This window comes from Saccoglossus kowalevskii, chromosome 12 (genome assembly GCF_978046115.1).
Source record: "Saccoglossus kowalevskii chromosome 12, keSacKowa6.1, whole genome shotgun sequence".
NCBI classification, from domain to species: domain Eukaryota; kingdom Metazoa; phylum Hemichordata; class Enteropneusta; family Harrimaniidae; genus Saccoglossus; species Saccoglossus kowalevskii.
Genome location: NC_140652.1, coordinates 27,633,643 through 27,659,384, shown reverse-complemented (window position 1 = coordinate 27,659,384; position 25,742 = coordinate 27,633,643). Strand labels below are relative to the sequence as shown.

Below are 25,742 nucleotides of genomic sequence, written 5' to 3'. Positions count from 1 at the left end.
AAAACTCGTGAGTAGCATTCAACCTTAAAATGCTTAGACAATAATGTTAAGATACGTATAGTCTTGTCTGTTTTGTGTACAACATTTTGCCGTAGTGGATCTAGGGTGAGGGTGCGTTTGTCTGTGGGCGGGGAATGGCTCAGAACCCCTTCTCTAAAATCATATGGTAAAATAGTTCAATGATGTTATGTGAAATAACTTACCAACGTAACACAAAGTAAACCAATTGAATTTAAAACCGAGAACATAAAAATGCATGTAACAGAGCTCAAAGACACTTTTTTTAATATTATAAAATTCACACGTTTCACGTCAAATATATTATTTTTGTTTTCGAACCCCCTTATTCAAAAGTGCTGGCTACGATCCTGTATAATCTATCAAGGAATTTCACACGAGTTTTATCAAGCAGAACATTTATATCAGACTAACACTGCATGACATGACACTTTTCTGTTAACCGTGGGAGAAAGATTTACCAAACTGTTTTTGTATGCTTTTTAAATTGTTTATGTCTGCTTTGCTTTGTAAAAACGAAACACTACTCCCAAAGCGAATTGATGGCAACACGATATTATCCATAGTAGAGCAAACTGCGGTTTATATTAGCAAATTTAATTTTATGTCAGATCATTCTTTACATACACTAAGGTCTATGCTAATACGATATACTTGTGCCGAACTTAAATCCAGATCTACACGAGAGATAAGATTTCAATAACTGAAAGTCATTGGTCATTACTGTTTTTTTTTTATATATGTACAACCGTTTTATTTGTGTTCGCCATTCGTGAGTGACAAAGCATTTGAAGGGAACGGCCGATGTCTGTTTGTTTATATCGCATTGTTGTATGTTGAACTGTTTGTAAACAAAAGTTTACGTTTGAATTGCCTACTTTGAATATGAATTACACGCACAGTTCAGAATAGGGTCACTGGCGAACGCATGCGCATTGACATCGAGTGTCGTTATCATAAAACCGCATAGTGCTGTTTACATACAGGAAACACCCAAAGGCCCCTTGTGCAGAAATTAACAGCGCTTCTGCTTTCCGATCCGCCATATTCCCTTCGTTACAGACGTTGGACAACCGTGTGTGACCGAATGATTTCGGCATTTCAGTTCATGCTCGGATGTCCACAGTCGTCGCTTCTAGTTGTCGTGTAGTTGTCGAGCTATGCGATAAATGAGTCGGTGAAGAAGGGTAAGTGCTCTTGCTTGAGTTAATAATAATAACCGCCGATCGCCGTCATTGTTATTATTATTTGCCCGAAATGTAAACAGGTCGACTATATATAGATATTGTATACCACTAACAATAACGACCGCGATTGTGCGCATTCGCTTAGTATTTACCCTAAACAATGAACTATGCATAGTAGGTAGAGCCGTCATGGAATGCGATGATAAGCAGATTATAATACTCCATACACGATGCACTTTATTTCTAACGCACACACACCGATGCAAACCCAACTCAGCAATAAATATATATATATATTTATATATCTGTCTATATTTGTTGGATTATGACTGTCGGCGTTTTAATTAGTATTATCTGTCAGTGATACGACGCCGCGTCGCAATGCGGATGACTATCTGTGCGAGACAGTGTATTTATTTTGAAACGTTGAATTATTGATAAACTAACAACACACTGTCTACCGAGTGCAACAGTGGAGGACAGTAGACTGTGCGTGTTGATCAATCAGTTCATTCACATTGTACAACGTCCTAGATGTCAACGTTTTGGTGTCTAGGACATTGTACATTTTTCCTTGATGCAAGAAGATTGATGCTAAACATTTCGGTAAATAGTTACAACTGGTTTTCTAATACTTGATGTATGTAGGTTCGGAACAAGATAATAAAAAAACACCATGCTTATTTTCATCCTCCATGATCCATGCTAGCATTCAATTTTGTCTCGAAATGGCGGTCATTTTAGATACACAAAATTGGGTGAAATATAAGAGTCATGAGGCCGTTGTTTGAAAACAAATTATTCGTTATCTACACAAACAATCCCAACAGAATCTGGGAATTCTACTCCTCAAAATCCAACAAATAATATATATTTACATCAATGGTATGTACTCATGCTTGTAGACGCTGTTGAATTACGTAACTATACTTGAACAGTTAGTGTATTTATTTAGTCACTTGATTACGCAATAACCGCTGCTTGCACGCAACGGGAATTCTCACGTCATCTATCTATCACATGCTCAAGCTTCCTTGGTGAATTAAGGTAACTCATGAGCGGTCAAACTAAAGAAGGAACAGCATTAAAATTGAAATTAGTGCCAACATGTAAATTATAGTGGTGTTCGCGTTACAGATTTCTGCACGTACTGAGAGTCTGAACCGGTATGTGTAAACGGTCTGGACCGACTCTTGGCCTGGCAAGGTCGCGTGAGCTGCGCCCTCCGCGGTGCTCCAAACCCAACACACAGTAGGGTCTGATGCGGTACGGCCGGCGAGGGCGCCACTCACGCCTACATTTCAGGCTAGACCGACTCTGTACGTGCCGAACACAACGGTAGATGAGTCGGCACCAAAACTCGGCGTACGCCGAAATCACACCCTCAGCAGTGAATTTAAGAGACCATATACTGAATCATATGACATGACGATGGAGGCAAGTGCAGCTAGATATTGTCGGATGCTGAAGTAATGAATGAAATTAATGCAGAACGTTGTCGCCGGCGCATATTTATATGTAGCTGCAACCGGTTTCTTCTTGCAATACTCCATCGTCGTTAAAAATGACCGTTTTTTAATCATTTATTGCCGTTCATGTGCATGATGATAAATACCACAACAGCTTGCAAATAGCATCAGATATCTATTTGTATCGTCTGCCATGTATCGGTCAAAAACACATCGATGAATGAGGGCGCGATTTCGACGCGAGCCGAGTTTTTCCCAAGTGAACCCCGATATGGTTTCTGACTAATGTGAACGCAACTTCTGTAACCCCTGCAAACACGAAGGATTACACAAATCCGACACGTGCTGTAATCACATAACGTGAACGTAGCTAATGATTTGTTACCGTGAAGGAAGGTTGTGGAAATACACACTATTTATCACTCTAGTCAAAGACGTGTGATAGGTGGTTTCACATTGGAATTTAAGGCAGGCATTGGATACAATAAAAACAAGGCGATTATGAGTGCTTGAAACTAAATTTTTCTTTATCGTTTTGAATCCTATTTATTCACAGTAGCTTTACAAAAATCATATCCTACTTGTTATATCTGGATGTACTATCACAACATTATTCATTTGTGCTCAAAAATGCTCAACGTTAGATTTATATATTTTTTTTTCTTAAAACCTAAATAACAAAAATGTGGCAAATATATTCCTGGCAATGAAATCGGGTATAATGTTGCGTGTAAAGTTGACCTAGACCCACCCCCCATCCACGGATACTGTCAAAAAATTGTATGGAAATTAAAGTTACTCAAGACTGTAAATATTGTCCTTGAGAGTTAATTTACCCGAGTCCAAAGTTACAAGTAATCGAGAACAAGTTTGGGCGAGATGCGCACTCCGCGCCAATGTTACGCTGCAGCACGTGGACAGGTGTACGTAACTGGCGCGACGTTTGCACATCACATACGTCACGGTGTGTACAGATCAGTGCACAGTCGTAGATAACACGTCACATACGTCACAGTACACACACATCACAAATATCACGGTGTTTGCAGATCACAAGTACATTATGGTGTCACTGTCACTGTGTGTAGACCAGTGTGCAGATTAATTAACATGTTTTTTGTAAAAAATTATGCTGTCCTCATCAGACTAAACATTTAACGATTCGTCACGTGCCATTTAACCTAGTTATTCATGATCACACTGTCACCAACTCTTCGTAATTGGAGCGGAGGCAATACCGAATACTGAAATAGAGTTTTTTGGAAATATTCAACTCGACACATCTTTTAATATCCTCCCACTTGAACAAAGATCATCCACAGTCCAATTGTTTTTAGGACTACATTGATTTCCTGATAACATTAATATTAAAACCCTAACCGCAATTGAAGGTAGAGCGCTAATTAAAATTACAGATTGTGTAAATTTCTTTATTTGTAATTTAATTTAATTTAATTTAATGAAATTTGATGTTAAATAGATAACTACAAATGAATAATAACATGAATTCATTGTTCGAAGAAAATATATGTACAATGTATATATAACGAAATAATTCAGTACGTCCACAATTTTGGTTCGGTGGCCCATGGTAAACACATTATATATTTTGTCTTTACAGTAATTAGCAATGCAAGTATATTCAATTACCATGTACGCATGCATACTGCCGCCAGGCTTGTTTCATGATCAGTTTCAAATTCACCGTCAATAACGGAGAGAGATTTATTTTGGTATCGCTGCGCATTTATTACAAAGGTGCCCATAATGCGTATTGGATTCTTGGCTAGATAAATATTGTCTTCAGTTAGAGTTATAATAGTATATCAGATTGGAACTAGTGTAGTCAATTTAAGATTAGTGAGATTAGAAAAGTGATTGGGTAATTTAAATAACATACTCCAATGCACTGTCACAGTGATTCCTATTTCGCTTGAATCATTTATCAACTGAGATGTACTTCGTAATATTTAATTAGTGTATGACATTGGGGTTACATTCTATTATCTCTCATTGAAATTATACATCAGTCATTACTTATTCTAGCATAGCATAGTAGACCAGACCATAGCATAGCATAGTATAGTAAATCATAGCATAGCAGTTTATAGCATAGCATAGCATAGCAAAGTAGATCATAGCATATCATATCACAGCATAGCCTAGCAGTTCATAGCATAGCATAGCATAGCATAGCATAGCATAGCATAGCATAGCATAGCATAGCATAGCATAGCATAGCATAGCATAGCATAGCATATTATATCATATCAGAGCATAGCATAGCATAGCATAGCATAGCATAGCATAGCATAGCATAGCATAGCATAGCATAGCATAGCATAGCATAGCATAGCATAGCATAGCATAGCAGTTCATAGCATATCATAGCATATCATAGCATAGCATATCATAGCATATTATATCATATCATAGCATATTATAGCATAGCATAGCATAGCATAGCATAGCATAGCATAGCATAGCATAGCATAGCATAGCATAGCATAGCATAGCATAGCATAGCATAGCATAGCATAAAGCATGACAGACACACAGGAGAGCAGGAAAGAAAATCAAATGAAATCAAAGCACAGCAAAACAAGGCAAGGCAAAATCAAAGCAAATCAAACCAAAGTTCGCCACACCATAACATGATACATAATATATAGCATACCATAACAGATGATGCTTCTCACACAACAAAATGCATCGCCCTCCTTAAAAAAACACTCTCCTCGAAAAACAAGGAACTTAAGATCAAAAATGAGAAATACAAAATAAACAGCACGTGATAAAATCAATTTTGTTTCGTGAAATTAAGGACTACATGCTGATATATGTCTGTAGTAATTGTATTTAAATGGTCTGATGGTCACTATAGATAATTGGTTCAACTTATGACACGTAGTTCATAGAAAGCAATTTGTATTATCATGTGAGAATATTATATTTCACAACATCATACCAAAAGGTCCTCTGCTAAATATTGGGTTAAAATGGTAACAACTATACCCTTGGTGCATGGCAAAAATAGGGAATGTCCCTATAATGATATTAATTTTATAATTCTGTTTTATCTATTTGTGTTTTGTCGCCAGCCTCGATCAGCCTTCACCTAATTGCTGGGTACACATACTAGTAGGTAGAAACTGACAGTGATCACCTACACGTGACGTCATTATGAACGGAATTGTCAGTATTTAAATTGCAAGTCACGTTATCGCTCAGGGGGCTTCAGAGATTTTCGCAGTGTGTCTGATTGAATTCTAAACAGTCCGGTGTTAATCTTTCTCGTTTGTAGTCGTCATTTTGGAATTTGAATTTTCGTACTCATAACGCTGCACTTTATATTTATAAAAAGAAAAGAAAATTATTTTCCTGTGCTAGTTATGAATAGGTAACGATGAATAGGATTCAATGGTATACACAACTTCCGTTTTTCTCAACGGAGCATGCTGTACTGAGAACAGTTTTGTTGGTTCGCGAACACTGCAGCTGATAATGACAACAACAATAAATGTGCGGGTTATAAAATCGATATGTCAAAACGGAGATAACAAATGTGTTATTGACGATGTCTTTGGAGCTACTTTGAACTCCGAGTTCCCGAAACTCTGTGAATCGATTTAATTTTGCAAGAGACATATATGCACGAATTTTACGATTCAGAAAATAAATGGAATCTTCGGGAAAGCGATTCTGTGTTCTGTGACATTCCTAATGTACTTTTTTTTTAAATTGTGAAAATGTAAATGGGAATTAATCAATATGAAAGATATCAGTTTGTAGCCGCAAATACAATTCGGGGTTTCGAATGTAAGTTTAATCATGATATCCCTATTCATTTATATGGGTTTTTAGCAATTTGTTACAAATGACCAACGACTGCGCAACGAGATACAGTTTAAAGGAACATTACGCACTCCGATCCTACGTCACAGGAGCGTTTCGTCGTGGAAGGCTCGATTTATTGGAAAACGTGCACGTGTCATCGCGGTGAATGCGATGATGATGTGAATGTGTCTTTAACAGATCACAGTTTGCCAGTCTGTTGGTGATACTGATTACGTCATAATAGGTTATGCAGGACACAAGCTCGTAAGTATGTAAGTGATGCCTGGGCTGTGACACAAAAACACAGATTAAGCCGCGGCTCGGGGTGTTCAATGGAACGATGGCTACCAAATTTCACTACGCAAATCGCACTCCATGTTGATGTATCTGATTTCGGGATTTTTTTCGATAATCCGTACTTTATTGGCTTGCCGTTTTAGGACTATTCTAGTGATTATTGCATGACTGGCTGCGAACGAGGTTAAATAAAATGTTGGATTTCACGACATACCCATCTATTACCACGTGACACCGACACCCACACAGCAGTTGAATAGGTTAGTGTAACCTGAAATCCTTGATTATTGCCCCTATCTTTGCGCAGTTCTATACGGAATATAAGGAACACCGACGTTTACCATAATTCCACATTACCGTCGCGTTCTGGTAGTTATTTATACGCCGTGTTACACAAAGGATAAGTAAAATATCACCCCGCACGTCCGCCATTCAGGAGAACAATGTGTTAACACAAGCACGGTCGATAATTGGTAGATAGTTAATCGTTGTATGCCCCATCAAGAAGAGGTTATCAGTCTGTGTTAGTTTGTTCCAAGGCATAAGTGCAAGGCTTCGAGTTCATCAACACCATAGGAGCAAATGCAATGCAATATGGCAAAATGAACGCGTATCTGTGAAAATATCAAGACATGCTGCTTAGTGAATTTGGTTGAGAAATGTATATATCCTTGTATTCTTTCAAAATTTTAAAATCAGTTCGCGTGTTTCCAATGTGAGAATATTTATACATTATATTTAATGATAATTTACTCCCACAATGCATTTCACGCAGCACAAGTAACGAACTCAGTCATGCAATATTTGAATACGTTTCGAATTTCTTCAGTTAGATGGATGCATTAGAATTGAAATAAGCTCGAGATCGAAAATTCGTCTTAATAAAATAGAAGTCGCTCTCGAAATTAGTTTTGCTGCGTCTGTTAAAAATCTACACGTGGGCTGAATCACATCTCCCTATTTTCTCTCCTTGGCGAATTCATTTAATGATGTTATCGATAACTTCAGGCAAGCAAACGACTGGACTTGTTAATTGTCATCATAATCTAAGTAGTGAAGAACAATAATTGCGATAATTAATTCGTTATAACGATGAACAACTAAAAATTGTTATATTACAGTTGGGACAAAATAGCGTGGTGTAGGGTTGATCTTACCCTATTGCCATCAAACGTTGATAATGAATTGATAATGAATTGATAATGAGTTTCTAGTGATTGGATAGTTACATAAAAATGTGAATGCTTGCGTGTGATGCAAAAGTACCGTACGTGTGCATTACCATGTTTAATATGGTTGCACATTTAGCTATTGTACATGTGGTAATACCAGCCACATATTAATGCGAGTTAATATACCAATCGACTTGCCGCTATGGTGTATTGTTCAGCTGGAGGACATATATATATTATAAGTTGTATTTTTTCCTGTTGTCATTAGGAGGTGCTCTCTGCATCACATTTACCTTATCTCATGAGACCAATATTGCTCGGTGCGACGCACGGCACATATGGATCTACCAACCAGTATACGACGAGAAGACACCACCATGCAGTCCCGAAACGCGGACGAGGAACGAGACGGACACAACGCTCCACTCCCGGAAGATTTACTGAACAATATCAATCGGGCTTTAGTAAGCCGTGGGACCGACCTTTACAACGTGTTCACGACGGGCAATGACCTGGACCTACTTCTTATCACTACTACGGCACTGTGCAAAAAAGGTGAGTCATATAAGGGCACGCACAATTCTTTTTTCTAGCTGGGATATTTGGAAATAGTCTCTGTGCAGGTTTTCGCTATTTGATTTTTAGTAATGCCCGTTGGAGTCTATCATTAGTATACGGATACGCTCTCGATAACAGTCATGCGCCTTGAGACGTTTCACCGATCATATGATAGCGTACCCCAATTAGGTCGTTCTTTCAGTAGGATATTATTGCTTGCTAGCTTCCGTTCCCCAATTGTTCACAGTATTAATACGTATACATGAATATCCTCGTATGATTCGTAATTATTAATCATACAGTTTGCAAATGACTCTAATGTATATGTTCCAAAATCTAATAGCCCGTGTGTCGGTGATACTTGAAAAAAGAGAGAAAAACAGACAAGCCTGGTCCAACTATAAAATTGTTGAGTCGCCAATATATAATATCTCTGTTTGTGATTTAATAAAACAGCTGCGAAAATTAATAGTCGATTCATTACATTATGCATGGTTAATTTATGTCTTGTGATCGGTTGCCTGGTTCGTTGGAATACTTCCGTATCCGGAAATGCATCATTAGTTCTATCTCAGACTAGTAATACTAGTCTGAGGTTCTATGTATAATGGATAGCGAGAAGAGCCGAGGAATAACACAGATTTACGATGCTCTATGATCCACTGTTCTATTTTTTTGGAAGTTGCCTGGCTCATGCGAATAAAAGAATTGGCAACAAATCTCAAATTGGTAACAATTTATGTGAATTTGAAATTCTTATCACAGCAACAACTACGAAATGGGTCAATAGCAAGATTATATTAAAAATTTGCATAATCTTCTAATCTTGTTGAAGTTCAATCGATCCATCGTTTCCGAAAGTCCGCAATCGATTATCAGAGCGAAGAATAACAACTTTGTTATGTCAAACAACATGAATGACACTGATCGCTACACCGTATCACACGTTCTCATACATTAGGTGGTCTAATTACAAGTGTATCTCTGCGATCAATTTGAAATTATGCGATTATTTAAAAAAAGTGCATAGTTTAAATATGTATTCTCACACTGTAAATACGATACCTATGTTGTTATCCCAGACACCTAAAACTACTAATTGAAATACGGATAAAATATAGAAGATTGAATGTAAAATTGCTTCTTATAATAGAATGGTAATACACCTGTTGACTGGCCATGAAGGCGTCAATATACTAGAGGCGTCTGGTCACCTGAGCTAATTTCGCATGATTCTGACAGGTGGGAGGGAGGCATTGCCGAGTAATGCCAGTCGCCACGTGTTATATAAAATACCCCAACCATACTTTATTACGTTTTGGTATAACTTTTCACAGTTTTTATTTATTTTTTGCCACGAGTAACGTGAGTTTAACCTTAGGGATATTGGTGGAAATACAGCGGCAAAGTAACATACATAAATGAAACTCACTCAAATGTACATATGTTTCCTTTTGCATTTACTGAAATGATCTCACTACGTACACTGACTTTTCAGCAGTTTTTTTTTTATCCAAAAACGCATCACACAATTTTAAGCGGCAACCGAATTATTTATTAATATTTGACTTCAGTAAAAACTCAAAATTGTATGATCCTGAATTACGTTGTTTACGTAATGGTGTAAAAGTTCTATTTACGTATCTAGCTGGTATAGAAACTTACATTAAACAATGTTTTCACTTGAAAAAAAAAACGTAACATCCTCGTTTATCTAGTTCTCTATATTGTTTAATATTTTATAGTATTCTTGTCTTAAACTGATTCGAATTATCCGCGCCTAACAGCCATACACAACGCAAATCGCCAGTTATAAAGTTAGTAATTTATTGTATAATATAATGTCTTGACAACTATTTGTTAACATTAATCATGCATATATTTATTTCAATTAACCTAATCTTTTATTCAGTGATTAAAGTAACCGGGCGCCTTGTGTTAACCGGCATGGACTTAAATTTCGAACATATCCGAATATGCAAATGACTCGTATGCAAACTTGTCATGTGCAGTGATGTTAAGGAGCGCGCGTCGAAGTGTTTGGAATATGAGTGAACCCATGAATCTCTTTAAGCTCCGTGCTTAACCACTGACTCACGACTCCAGTGTGTCACATGTTTGTTCACACGTTCATTAGTGCATATAACACATGAGGTGACTGGCACCAGTCTGAATGATTCATCGAGTTTAGTGGGTCGTGAGGACGTATTGTACACATAAAATAATTTGTATTAGTCTGCGTGAAATCATATTAATATATTTATATACTACAATAGCTGACCTAGATAGTTCTGATGCAGGGTTCAACAAACTATATTCACACATATGATATATTCAAATCATTATCCCGTATGAAATCATATATGGAAAGGGCTCTGGTTTATTTATCAATAACAATGACATGCAATGCACACCTCCGTACAAATTTTGTTTTGTTCTCATAAACTTCGCCCAACATGTCAATACTAACGTCCCTTCCTACATATGTTGGTGACTTGTTACTCGTGTGTCAGATTTGTCAGTTGTTTGTGCTTTACTGTACTGGAAATATCGCCTTCGCTATGACCTAGCATTTGCTATAAACACGTGACGGATTTAATTGGCAGGCCGACGACATGTCACGCATAACACGATTAATAATCATTCACAACTACTCATTTTATGTACTTACTAATGGCAGGTGTTTTAGAATGTAGATGTTCTACCTGATTACATATGTGTGTGTCTACTGCTATTTCCAGAACTATCCATCTTTATATTTAAAAAAATCATGCGTGTCTTCAAGAGCGCGCTGAGTGTCTGAATATGTCTGCAGCATATCACGTTGAAGCTACGAAATAAAGGTTCTTGATCATGCTTTGTTGCCACGTGGTACACATGTTCTCTAGGAGTGGAAAGATTAATAGGGGAAAAATTATTACAATGTTATTATTGATGCTTCTTATTATTTTATTGTTAGGCATGGACGAACACAGCGAACTAATTAAAGTATTTACAGAGAAGACGTTACTGAAACTCTTCAGGCATATCCACGACACTTATGCTATAATCAATCAAGATGGCGTCTTAAAAGATGTAAGTAGTGTAGTATGCCGTGTGTATTGTGCAGGGCGGTGCTGTGCGGCGTAGCTCGTTGCGTTGCAGAGAAGGGCGACACCACGAGGCGTGGCTCGTTGCAGAGAAGGGCGACACGACAAGGCTTGGCTCATTGCAGAGAAGGGCGACACGACAAGGCGTGGCTCGTTGCACAGAGGGCGATGCGGCCCGTCTGACGCGGTGCAGTGCAATGTTGTGTAGTACAGTGTATGTCGCATTACACTGTGTTGTAATTGCGCACATCGCTCATCGAATAAGTATTCTTCTTTTTATCCCAGGAAACCATTATTACCAGAACAGAGCAGTTGATTGATCTTATAATTATAAAACTAAATGATGATTACATGCCTCTACTAAATCTGCTGGCAATTATATTCGACCCATGCTCGAGGTTAGTAGTAATATGAAAGTTGTGTTGTCGGTAAATTTTGTTTTAAAGCGGGAGGGTCGTCACCTGCGCACGCATGGGAATTGAGTCCCAAGCGACGATAATAACACACGCAAAAAACGCAAAGAACCATGGGTAGACGCTGGATTGTAAACAATGACACGCTATGGCCATCTGACGCATGCGCAGGTGACGACTACCCCGCTTTAAGCATTTGACATGTTGAGCAATAATTATGTGTTCTGTATTAAATACAACAGCTACGAATTCACAAGATATCCGCCTTGCCACTAGCGAACCATCCATGAGCAGTTTCGTAGCTACGAAAGTGAGCTTTCAGCATCTTTGGATGTCACTGAATCTCACGCGAGATTTTCTGTTCGAATATCGAATATGAACTAAATTACACAATATATATATTCGCTGTGAATCATTTTCCATTGAGATCGGTTTGAAATGCACACCAATTGAGTTGTTTCCTAAAAAGTCATTAGGCTCCTCGCTTTTAATATATAATATACAATAGCTGCACTCCATGTTACATATGGTATGTACATTTTCGTAAGATACCAAAGTGGTATGGATGTGGTGTAAAATATTATCAGTAATTTGCTTCTTTTATCTAGTCATCAAGTCGTTATCATTTTACCGAGAAGCAAATCCTTTTCATAGCATATTGATATGATTACGCAGTGCCACTCACGAGTTATTAGGTATTGATTTCTGCCATGCACGTCATAACCTTCGCGGCGGTAACGTCATAAACATGTCATATCTTAGATTGTCTAAACTAAACATACAGTCGTGCAGATTGCATTAGAAGACCATCGAGCACTGTAATGGATAGCTTTGCGAAAAACGTGCTGAGACTCTCCATCACCGTAGTTCTTTTCCCGCGTGACGTCACTCCCTGCTAAGGAGATATGGGGGAATTATCAATCGTGGTTTTCAAATCTACAATCTAATTTGGCCGCCAGCTAATAACTACATTTCCAATAATTTGCATTTATATCCAGTGTACATTTTCGTGTTCACCGCGCTTTAGCATTGTTAACAGGCGGTTTAATCGACACACTCTTTGTACCACTGTGTTGGTAACAATTGTTTTCATCCCCAAACAGAACTAACGCATGCGTAGTATAGCGTGTACACGATAGTATGACATCGCCGTCGTTTGCCTTGTAGCAGGGATACAACATAATCCTGTACTCATCTCTGTGGAAAATAAAAGCTAATATAAATCATTGAATTATTATCCCATTCTAACAATACGATATGATATTAACTTGTGTACGCAAATCGGATTATTCCATGATGTACAAAGGTGGAAGATATTACAGTGGCGTATTAACCACTTTGTCACATCCGTCATGTGACAGCGAAGAGCACGGACGGATATTGGTGATTATCATGTATTAACAACTCGTTTCGTGCCCGGGTATTGTAGAGAGGGATGTAACAAACTAGTTAGTTGAACGCGACACGTTTCTCTAATTTGAATATAAAATATAAAATCCCCTACATACTAATTTACCTTTTATTGCCTATAACAGGTTTTACGCTTACAATGAATCAGCGGAAGCCAAGTCATTGACAACAGCAACGGTGAGCCATCTCTATATATAGAACGACATATAACATACAATAGCATGACGTCATCATATACAGTCTTATCATATACTACATACATATGCCACGCCCATGTTCATTGGATATTATCTAATTATAGGAAAAAAATTGAAATGTACCAAATAAGCATTGAATCGCCACGGGATCGTTATCTTCCAAATAAAACCAAACAGTAATCTCACGTTCTCCTCATTTGACGTTGATATCAAATCCAATTTGGTTTAGATTTCAAACACGCTACTCTCTTTTTTTCAAAAAAAAAATCATTCTACTTCTTTCCATTCCATAGCACTACATTCCATTTCATAACTCTTATGTTATCACTTCATATTTTTTTTAAATATACAGGCAACATTTTCTGATATTTCATCCACTATCATCTTTGTTCAGCACTTATGGCGATTCCCTTCCCACTTATAATGTATATAATACCTACATTGGCTCGGATCTATTATTTAAACAACCTATTTTTATATAATAAGTTTATCGATTATTACGACAATACTGGTACGCCCGTAATACTTTATTTGTATAACCTACACACACATCTGTATATGTATCAGCTAGCGGATATATTCGCGTGCATATCGTAGTAAAAATATTTAGAAGTTATTTTTTCACCACAGAGTACGCTGTAAAATATATAATCTGCAAGGCATGCTAGGAAATTCTAAGGTTTCGGCACAATTTCCTTTCATCGAACTCCTAAATGGCCAAACACACAGCAAAATGAATATATTTGAAGGGAGAATACTTCTGACAATATATTACTTTGACATGCTGTTGAGAATAGGTTGTCTCTAGTGTTTTGTCCATTATTTATTAGACACGTGGTGTTTGTAAATCTAAGGTGACAATTTGGTTAAAAGTCGGCCTTAGTCCACGAAGTCGTAAAATTTTAGGTCGGTGTTATAAAATATTAAACTATACAACAATACAGATAATACAATAATCTGTGGCGTGTATATATTGAATGAATGGAAAAATCCATGAATTGTTGGCAAAGTTTTAGACCTTTAGTTTGTTTCGTCTTAAAGCGTCATGCATGTATCTTGTTGTCAAACAAACCAGAGCTCAGTCTTTCCAAGATGTTACCCAACAATCTTTGCGAAATTTTAGTTTTTGCTCTGTATTTCATGGTACATAATACAATTTAACTCAATTTTCACATGTGAATACTCATAAATATATGATTTAGGATATAAATAGGCTAAAGCTTATTTTGATTTAGAATGTACGCCGTTATGAAGGTTGAAATCGTTTGAAAGCAGTATATGTTCTGTCTGCTGTCAATCTTAAAATAATGACATCACATATTAATACAGGTTTTTATCAGGAATGCTCAGTTAACCAACGTTTGCAAGTGGAACAGCTGTTTGTATTTTGGGGTTTGCGTATATTTAGGGTAAATATAGGAAGATTAAGAACTGAGGATAACTTTAGAACATAACACCTACATTCGAATTTGATCTTATATATAAAAAAAGACAAAAATAGTTTTGTGATTTTATTTTTTAATGACATTATTTGTATTCTATCACATCTTTAGTGAATATCCGTTTTATTTTATTTTGAGGTTGATCGAATAGTAAATTTTTAGACATCTGTGTGCACAATACGCACTATATTTGCTCTGAATAGCGTTTTGTATTAAGTAAGGGATTTTCATTAAATGACACTAATCCGAATATGGTCATGATTTGTTACAGTGTCAGAGGTCTGCTAGCGAACCAGTTGTTTATGCTATATCGGATGAAAGTTCAAAACCTAAGGTCAGTGTTTATTACACAATGGCAAGTAACTGAAATCGCACACTCTAAACCCCATCTCGTATTGACTTTTAGAAAGTTCCTGTGCGATTGGTCCTCCTGTGACATAACGCTGCGTTGTTCATATGCAGTACAGTGACTTTGCATAGGGTCAAAACGATCATTATTATACATCTGTCACCGTAACACCATAAGTTACAGCGTGCCATAATTTTGCGGTATTTTACGGGGTATTTCCATCCTACCATTTAGGAAATGCGAATTCCAAATATGGATTGATTACGCGCTTAAGCGTCCTGTAATAAAAAAAAACATGGCTGCCACCAGAGTTTGACCGGACTCCACACAAAGAAGTTCGCTGATACTGTTCTAAACATTTTGGATTTCGGCATTCCCATGCTGTATCCCTGGAAGGAAAAAAATGTATAAAAACAAGGTTATTACGAGGATGCCCTAAAGTACGCACTCATACAGTACACCGTCGCATCGAACGACGCGCATAATTCCGCTGTACTGTCTTCGTGCATACTTCGAGGTATCCTCGTAATAACCGCATATTATTACTAACACTGGAATGTGTTAATTATTAACAATGGAACATCATACATGGTCTTTCACATTGTGGTTCTTGTCACTAGCTTACATTCAAAATTTTCTGAAAAAACAAACAATCACTCCTGATTAATAATATAAATACAATTAAATCTTGTTTGTTTTCTTGATAGGGATTTCTAGTGGATATAATTAATTTATTTGGTAATCTTGGAGGATTTCAGTCAATAAAAGAACGTTTTCAGCGAGACCCACCCCCGACGATACCCGTTACCGCAGCTCTTTTAAGGTACGCCCAAGGGCTGACTTGAATGAGGGAAGTGTCACGCCTGTTGGCGTGGATTGGCCGGGTATGTCGAGAGGCACTAGTGTAACACTTAGACAAGTACGTCCAGCACCTGAACATTTTTCCTTTTTTTACTGATTAATAAATATAACGACCAATTTCGTTATTACTGTATTTGTAACCAATGTGAACTCAAACCTAAAATGAACTGAATTGTGTTCCAAATCAGGATATTTTCGTTTGGGTAAGATGGAGGTGTTCCTTGCAAATGCCTTGGCCACGTTAAAATCTGACACACGAGGCGCATGTCCTATCCTATACAGGCATGCGACCCAACACCCAGGCTTTCAACAAAGATATCGGTACATGTACGTTTCTATTGCTGGTGTTGCTGGTGTAGAATGTCAGCGGAGTATCGAACAACATTGTGATCTGCTCTAGTAGAAGTCACTGTTTTGATAGTCTAGAGTATATTTTGTCAATTCACTTCGCAAGAAGTGTAATAACGGTTTAAATATGTTTTCAAGATATCAAACAACGGAGTAAAAGAAAGAGCAAAATAATTAGACAAAACATGATATAATTAAAGCCAAACAGAAGTTATAGATACTTGCGCTTTCTTGCTTGGAACTTGGATTTGTTATTTCGCAAATGTTTACAGTAGGTACAACATGGCTGAATGTTTACTTCATGTCTAATAACTCGTATTTGTGATTTCCAACACTGTACACATTTGCTACAAAAGGTCCCTCTAGCGACGAAGCGCTGCTGTGACGTAAGTAGTTGTAAGCATTGGCGTTGAAAGCTACAACTTTGGCTGTGTGGTATTTCCTTTGTTTAGAATAAATCATAGTAAATATCTCAAAGACATTATGAAAGACTCGGACATCGACATCGACGCTTTAACTTCCATTAACTTCATTCAGATCACAGAAGCGCTTCCTTGCCAAGAACTTTATGTCGTATGGTGTACGGGTGTTAACGTAATGTAGAGATTTTGTTTGTACACAATGAAGAATTCCATCAGTAATCGACCCTACTATGGTCTGAACCCAACTCATAAATTAACTACACATTTGCATGGTTTGTGTCATAGGCCGTTTGGACAGTGTTACGAGTTTCTAACAGAAGACACGGTAGTTGCGTACTTTGTTCCAGTTCTGGTAGGCACATTTCTAGATGATATTTATTTTGACATGCTATTTCAAGTGTTTTTCAAGTAATTTTGCGATGTTTTTTACGGGATATTTTCTTCCTACCATATTAGGAAATTGCGAATCTATTAGGTAAAGTTTCAGATCAGAATGGCCTGGATTTGTAAACGTGCGATAATCAACATGTGCTTCTTGTTTCGAAATTCACACACATGCCTGCAAACCCGAAGAATATCATATCTTCCTGGTGTTACTCTATAATACAAATGTTTAGACTGTTTATCAAAAAAAAGGGTGGGGGGTAACTATTTATTTGAAAATCAATGAAAAGGGTTATTTATTTATTTTTTTTACAAAATACTACCTTTACTAGCTACGTCCCGGACGTGGAACGCGCCGTTTCGATAATAGGCAGGGCATGCTATTTTAATTTGGACTGAAATATAGTCTACCCTACATCTTTACTGAAAATCTCTCAAATGTCTCTTTATTTTCAGGATAAAACGTGCGAAATGCTAGATGTTCTGTCAGACAGCGAGTTACAGTTATTATTATCTGAATCAGAAGATATTGTAATAGGAGAAGACAAACCTGATGCAATCAATACTATTATCGTGGTAAGTACGATGTCATCTTAAAGGGCGGTGGTCGTCGTGCTGCGCATGTGCGACATTTGTGTTGATAAACATTGATTTTCCCACAATCCAATGCGCTCCTCTAATGGAAATCACAAGTATGAGATTTGTCCTGAGCCCGACTTTCACTAATTACCGCCGTTGACTCTTTTGACGCTTCCAATCACCTAAAAAATGCATAAATAAAGCTTGGTAACGTCTCAGTTTGTACTCATTGATCTGCGCAACAGTCAAAGACGCCATCTTTGTTTATATGAGACCCGTATATCTCGTGCATGCGTGGCACGAGGACTATTGCCCTTTAATATGCTCTTAATTGTGACGTCTATAACGAAATGACGAGCCACAAGATGATGCGAAAGAGGTTTCAGCAATTAGCCTATAAGCTTTTGCGTAGATTCCTTGTTGTTGCACGATGAGCATCACCCGCCAGATAGTGTCTTCTTCTTCTTCTAACCTCTATGGATTCAATATTCTACTTCTGCAGAGTCACATGCCCGAATTTGCATTTGGACAATTTTATCTTTGTGCCTTTTGTATACGGATGAGTTTGAAACAATCATTGCAGACACAGTCGTATATGGTATAATGCGATATAACATTGTAGTCTAGAGCCAATACATATGACAATCTACTTTCTGGATCGGAGTGTTATATGTATGTGTTGAAACCAATATGCTACTATTCACAGGCCGTTGAAAGCATTGCTACACGCATCCCTGATGGGCATATCAGGTACAATGCATCAAACATGCAGTTATTCAGAATGAAGATGACCCTTAGGTGAGAGAAACACTTGCATGTATTTACTTGCAGCCATCAGTTAATGTAGTATGTAGTGTATGTATGTAATCATGAACGCATTTCAATTATTCGTATACACCTCCCTATTGCAAGTGTTATTCTTCAATACCTCCAGGCAACCAGCAACGTATGACGTAATTGTGTCTGGATTTCAGTATAGAAACAAATGTATCTTCAAATATGGATATGAACAATATCAAATAGCTATACAGATGTTCTAACAAGAGATCGAATGCAATGAAGCATATTAATTGGGTATTACATTTTATAACAACCTTCAAGATGAGATTTACTGATCTCCATGGGCATTCATTGCAGCGGTTTTGATTACCACTGAGACAATAATTTTTGCTATTGTCCCCGGGCATTTGTGATATTTCGGAAAGAAGAGTCAACACTCTATTACATACGTAGATAAACAAATACAAGAAAGGACTTCTCGCACAGTGAAATGTACCCGCATGTTTTTGCGCCAGAAGAAGCTCATTCATAGACGTGTGAAAAGTATTTGATTGCAATTAATGTTTTTTATATTTAGATTGAAGCGAGCCAGGGGCCTTCCGTATGGCAGATATGACACAGATTCAGAGCAAACGTGTTGCCAGACTAGCAGAGGAATACATGTCAGTAACCAAACTATTCGTACTGCTTATCCATTTGATAACAAGGAAAGTAATGTTGAACTGAAAATGACAGAAGATAATGTTTGTGTGGCAGAGTTCAGAGTGGTTCCTTCTGATGATGTCATTGAGGACGTCTCTATGTCCCATAACAGTAACTATGCTAATAGAGTTTGTCCATCGGATATAATTGATAACTCTCAAAACGATTCCCTTCTACTAGGCTCCGCTGATAATCAGTCAATGGAAGGGGCAACTGCAGTAACGATTGCAGATGCTACACCTGCACAAAACGGAGAACACTACACCTCTTTCTTCGACATTACAGATGGAGGTAGCCGACATAAAAGTGGCCGATGGTCGGCCAACTCTAGTGACATATCGGGTGTAACTTCCAAGACTTATTCTGTACGTAGTAGTGGACATGACGTGTGTAGGTTCTGTTATGAAGGCGATCAGACTGCTGGTAACCGCATGGTTCGCCCATGTCATTGTTCTGGATCCGCCGCATATGTTCATTCACGATGTCTGAAGAAGTGGATTCACTTTTCCCGGAATACGCAGTGTGAAGTGTGCCATTCTCATTTTTCATATATTCCATACTCGGAGAGAATAAGAGCATTCCTTGAAGAGTTCAGAAGAAACAAGGTAATGTTTCAAAGATATCCACACATTCACAATATTCTTGTCATAAGTAGAAAATTGACGACGGATGGCTGGGTCATTCTCTCATTTGTACTGCTTGGTAATAAATATTAGTCGTGTTAGACAAATTTCCAGCCTTTTTGACTTTTATATTTCTGTACAGTAACCTGGTCGGTATATATTTTTGGCCCTGGCTAACCGCTTACACACAGTTTATTAGCCCCTACTAAGGGTCTAGACCTGGTCTTAAAAGCTGGTCGAATTTAGCGTAATTCTGGCTTCTTTGTCGTACTTAGTGTATGCAAAACTGTGCACTAACGCAACTACCAAAAGGGATACCGGGAATAAATAAAAACTGATTAGTAAATATAAGTAAAATTAAAGCCGCAAGCGGCGTCACCGGGGCCCAAGCTGATAAGATTCTGTTTCATAATTAATGAGGTCACATGTTAGGCAATCAGCTGCAGGTAGATTGTATTATCAGTAACATGAGGTCGAAATGAAGTTGGTACCATGTATTTACCTGGTTTGGTTATCGAAATATGGTTTTCAGGATATATAATGAGCCATGTTCTTATGCACAATAATGAGATTACATAATCATATATAGCCATTTCTAATGTCAGTTACATCTTTCATTCAATGTCTTCATAATGACACGAGTTACATGTCCTGCTCTGCGACTGTGTTTTAGATATGACTGCTTTGCATATTAATGAGTTCACATGACCATATATGGTCATCTGTTATTTTAATCAAATCTCTTGTTCACTGTTGTCATAATAACACAGGATTCATCTTCCTAACTGCGACAGTGTTTTAGATATGACTGCTATGCATATTAATGAGTTCACATGACCATATATGGTTATCTGTTATTTTAATCAAATCTCTTGTTAACTGTTGTCATAATGACACAGGATTCATCTTCCTAACTGCAACAGTGTTTGAGATATAACGATTACGCATATTAATGAGCTCACGTGACTATATATGGTCATCTGTTATTTTAATCAAATCTTTTGTTCAATGTTGTCATAATAACACAGGATTCCACTTCCTAACTGCAACAGTGTTTGAGATATGACAGTTATGCATATTAATGAGCTCACATGACCATATATGGTCATTTGTTATTTTAATCGTATCTCTTGTTTAACGTTGTCATAATAACACAGGATTCATCATCCTAACTACAACAGTGCTTGAGTTATAACAGTTATGCATATTAATGAGGTTAGAAGCCCCCCCACCCCATGGGTGCCCAGCCACGTGGCCTAACAGTGTGCTATTGGGGCAAAATGATGCATCTGATGACACAAATGCACATACAAAATTTGAAAGAAATCAGACTAATACAAAACATGTAGTTGCATAATTTCTATTTTCACAAAATCCAAGATGGCGGCCAAACCACGTGACTGACTAAAATAATATTATTTTTCTCGTATGCAGCTAAGGCCAGGCATGGTAAATATAAAAACATCTAGTAGATTGGTTGAATCGTCTCTGAGAAACAAATACCCAAACTTTTGGTCAATTTTGCTTAAAATCCAAAATGGCGGCCAAACCATGTGACTGATCTGAAATTTTTTTTAGGTTTCTGAAAGGGCTTGATACACAGATGCCATGAAGCAAAATTGAAAATATTCCCTCAAGTGTTGCCAGAGTAAAAAACTACTTCCTGTTTAGAAGAAATCCAAAATTGTGGCCAAACCACGTGACCAATCGTAAACATTTTTTCAAACATAAATTGCATTCATATATAGAAGCTAAATACTACATATAAGAGCATTCTGCTTGGTGGTTCTGAAGAAGAAGATTTTCAAGTGTTTTTTGCCGTTTTTAGGAAAAACAAAATGGCGGGAAAAGTCACATGACCGCTAAAGTTTTTATTGCTGATATTTATTACACATGAGTTGTACTATATACCATAAAAAAATCTAGACGCCTAGACCCTCAGAAAGTGGTCAAACAGCCACTTCCGGTTTTATTTCAATCCAATATGGCTGCCAAACTAATTGTCCAATCGAAATTCTGAAAGCGTGTTGCACCAGTTCACATTATGGACTATCAGTATAGAGCATTATCAGACCATTCTGTTCAGCGGTTTTCTCAAACGGCTTGACGAAAAAAGTTACGGAAGAAAGAAGATGATGAAGAAGAAGAAAAAACCGGACAATAAGAATAGGGGCCTCGCCCTTCGGGCTTGGGCCCCTAAATACAGATTGACTCCTTAACATCCAAAACGACGTACAATGTGAAGGCCAGTCTATCCTGCAAAACAAAAAGCACTGAAATACCAAATTACATTTACAGACATACATAGGCCTATATAGACAGAAATTAATTTGCTACACAAGAGAATATCAGTCACGGAGCATTCATTACAATTAACGTACGAACTTTAAATGTACAAAACATGATATATGTACCTTATATATGTAAGTTAAGACCTAAGTAATATCGGGTGTTTTGAACCAAATGAGCATATCCTGCCTGCCCTTTGGGTAGTGCCCGCCATATCATTCTGTATAAGTTAATTCTTAAAGAGACCTTCTACATAGGACAAATTGTATTGAAACAATCAAACAAACGTTTCATTAATCAGAATTGATTGTTCTTTTTACATTATAATTCATAATACGAATATATTTCTTTATATTATGTATCAACTAATACATTTTAATACTTTGTCTATCTCTTACAGCGATGGAGGAACGCCACATTTGCCACCCTAGTCGGCCTTGTTGTCTTGCTGTACCTAGTGATATTCGCTGTATTCCCCGGTGGTATCATAGACATTTAGCATCTTCGCTGATGACGAAAGACTCCTAGTTATCTGTTGAAATCAAGACTGTTCGACCCCCTCTTTGATTACCACACATTTATTTCTTATGTTGTACAAGTACTACTTGGTCATTCATTTACGGCTTAGAAGTGTTCACATACATACTCGCATAGCACTGTCCCTATAATTCACGCCCTTTGGTGGCGAAACGCACCTGTGACGTAATTCAGTGCGTGGGATAGGCAATCCAACTGCATCACATCTGTAGTCGTCGGTCAGCAAAATACATGTGTTTTTTTTTCCAGAAATTTGCAATATGAAAAACAAACGTCTACTCGACCAGATAAAACTATTGATGTGAACGGAATTGCTTTCACGCATCTACGTATTACGAACATCAGGGGGCTATAGAACATTACGTTCCCAGGAAAGGTATTTTGCCAGATGCTCTTGTTTCTTTTCAAAAACGTTTGGCACTCTATTTTGACATACCCCCCGACTGCAATTCTTGTTTCTAACAGTTTCAAATGAGTCATCGTGAATGTAAATACAATTTTTTTTTACTTTCTGAAATGATTTATTAAGATTCATGGATCATTACAATTATCATGCCATATAGCACACATTATGGTATATGCAGTAATCAGAAATCGATATTGTGATGTCGTACATTTCTTTTATAAAAGAACGTTGTAGGAGTGTTATCGAATTTCACTTTTGTACTGATTCAACATGATGAGATATTGAATTATCCATCGTTATATTCATAAACAATTGTTGTCGCAAACATGGCTTGCATTGTTACATCATATATAAACAGAGAAAATCTTTCGAAGAACTGTTGCTAACGGATATTAACCCTAACCACTTCGCGTGCAAGACTACAAGTCAACGAAGAAGTGTGTATTACTACGAAAGGAACGCTGAGTGTAGGAACTACAACTACCTTGGCAGATATTGGCTTGACCCAAAGAAGCGCACATTAGTTCATTGCGGATAGTTCAGCTTTATTCGACCATCAACGATGCTGCCTGGCTGTATACTTCTTCTACAATATCTAAATACTTCCAACAAAACTCTGATGCGTAACAGTGTAAACACGCGATCGACCAATAGTTTCCGCCGTTGGCACGATCACGTGATTACCAGGGGTGGTTTGTAGTTTAAATAATTTAATGGCGTATGTTATCTATTTACATTACATGGTTTCATGGCCACGTGTCATTTACATGTACAGATAGCATCACGTTGGTATCTTTGTCTTCAGACGCATGCAAATTCACACAACCGTGCAATAGACTGTATTCAAATTTGCTACTGTAGCCTGACAACGTCGCGTGAGTTGCGCCCTCCGCGGTGCTCCAAACCAAACACACGCCTGACAGAAGATGTAATTTCACTTCCCCCGACGATTTTTTGTCACTACCAATCAAATTGCAGAAACGTCGGATAATGACACCTATCAAAGAGTAACCATTCATGACCACCAAAATGATTATTCATTGAAATTCATTGCAAGAAGGTGTGAACTTTGAGGATTTGCATTTTTGATCTTGCCGACGAGATATACACTATTCTGTCAGGCGTTTGTGGAGTCTGATGCCGTTCGGCCGGCAAGGGCGCCACTAACGCCTACAGCCAGGCTACCACGAAGGATGACAGTTCTGTCACTGGAATTATTGTGTTTTCAACTTGCTTTATTGGATGTGCAAGCGACACTCGACATTTAGTAAAGATGGCCGAATGACGTTTGGAACACGTGGTCATGAAATCTTAGCATAGTTGAGGGTTGTGGTTGTTCGCAGTAACATTGGCAACACGATTTGTCCGTTTGTATAGCATAACTGATAAGTGTTATTACAGCATGGTTATTAAACATGTTTTTCATTAAAAAATATATGTTTTTATTGACAAACTCGTTCTTACTGGTATTTGCATATATATTATTCAAGCATCATTTTTTGTAAATTGACGCTACCACATGAGAAGAATGACCCCAACAATTTCAGATGTTGGTTTCCTAATGTTCGTGCGTGTGTCTTGGTTTGAAATTTCTAATTATTTGTACTTGCGCCATTTTTCTATGCGTTGCATACAAAATGTAGAAAAGTTCATATTTTTACAGTTTTACTGGTGAATGTGAAAAAGAGAATTTATTGTATGGTATGCAATTCTGTTTAGAAATTACATTTAAATAAAAGCATCTAGGTCGTCGTAGTTTGATCAACCTTGGTTATACTGGACTCACGAAAAACCTAAAACAAAATCAAAATACATGGTTACTCTGAATGAGTGCGTTTGTTCTTCGAATACAAAAAGATTATCCTAGCGGAATAAATTCCCACTATGTAAGGTTGGTTCTATCATACACCCCACCGAAAAGATAACTGAAACTTGACTAAAATGAGTAACCCCACCAACATTTGTTTACGTTTGTATGTTAACATGAATATCTATTTGAAAATAGGGTGATAGAAAACCTAATTTACAAATAGTAGAACCTGAATGTGTATGTCTCGGAGGTGTAGGATTTAGTCACTTTATAAGTACATTAGTTTCACAAATGTCGATAAACATATACTTTACCTTGTCTGTATTACGGAATTTATATATTTTATTGGGCGAAGCAATAAAAAGCCGCATTTTTTTAAGTTGCGCTTTGGCAAATTTAAACATCTATTCTGTGCAATTTATAGTCCACAGGATGAATGAATCAGGTCTAACATTGGCCTTGAGCAGTCTTCATTTATTCATATATTTTCGTAGATATGGATTTAGAAATAGAAGAAACATATATCCAAACTTCATGTTAGACATGTGTTGTTATAAGAAATT

General features: G+C 37.4%; 1 protein-coding gene across 1 annotated transcript; it reads left to right on the top strand.

Annotated features, from left to right (window-relative positions):
- The first annotated feature begins 964 nt into the window (after positions 1–964).
- On the top strand, positions 965–24,822 carry LOC100366958 (uncharacterized). The gene is made up of 12 exons (XM_006814262.3): positions 965–1,205; positions 8,249–8,535; positions 11,498–11,613; positions 11,913–12,025; positions 13,576–13,627; positions 15,361–15,423; positions 16,146–16,261; positions 17,355–17,421; positions 17,910–18,029; positions 18,739–18,830; positions 19,390–20,119; positions 22,827–24,822. Exons 2-12 carry the CDS (start codon positions 8,319–8,321, stop codon positions 22,923–22,925), a joined length of 1,785 nt encoding a protein of 594 aa, XP_006814325.1. The 5' UTR covers positions 965–1,205; positions 8,249–8,318; the 3' UTR covers positions 22,926–24,822.
- The last annotated feature ends 920 nt before the right edge of the window (positions 24,823–25,742 follow it).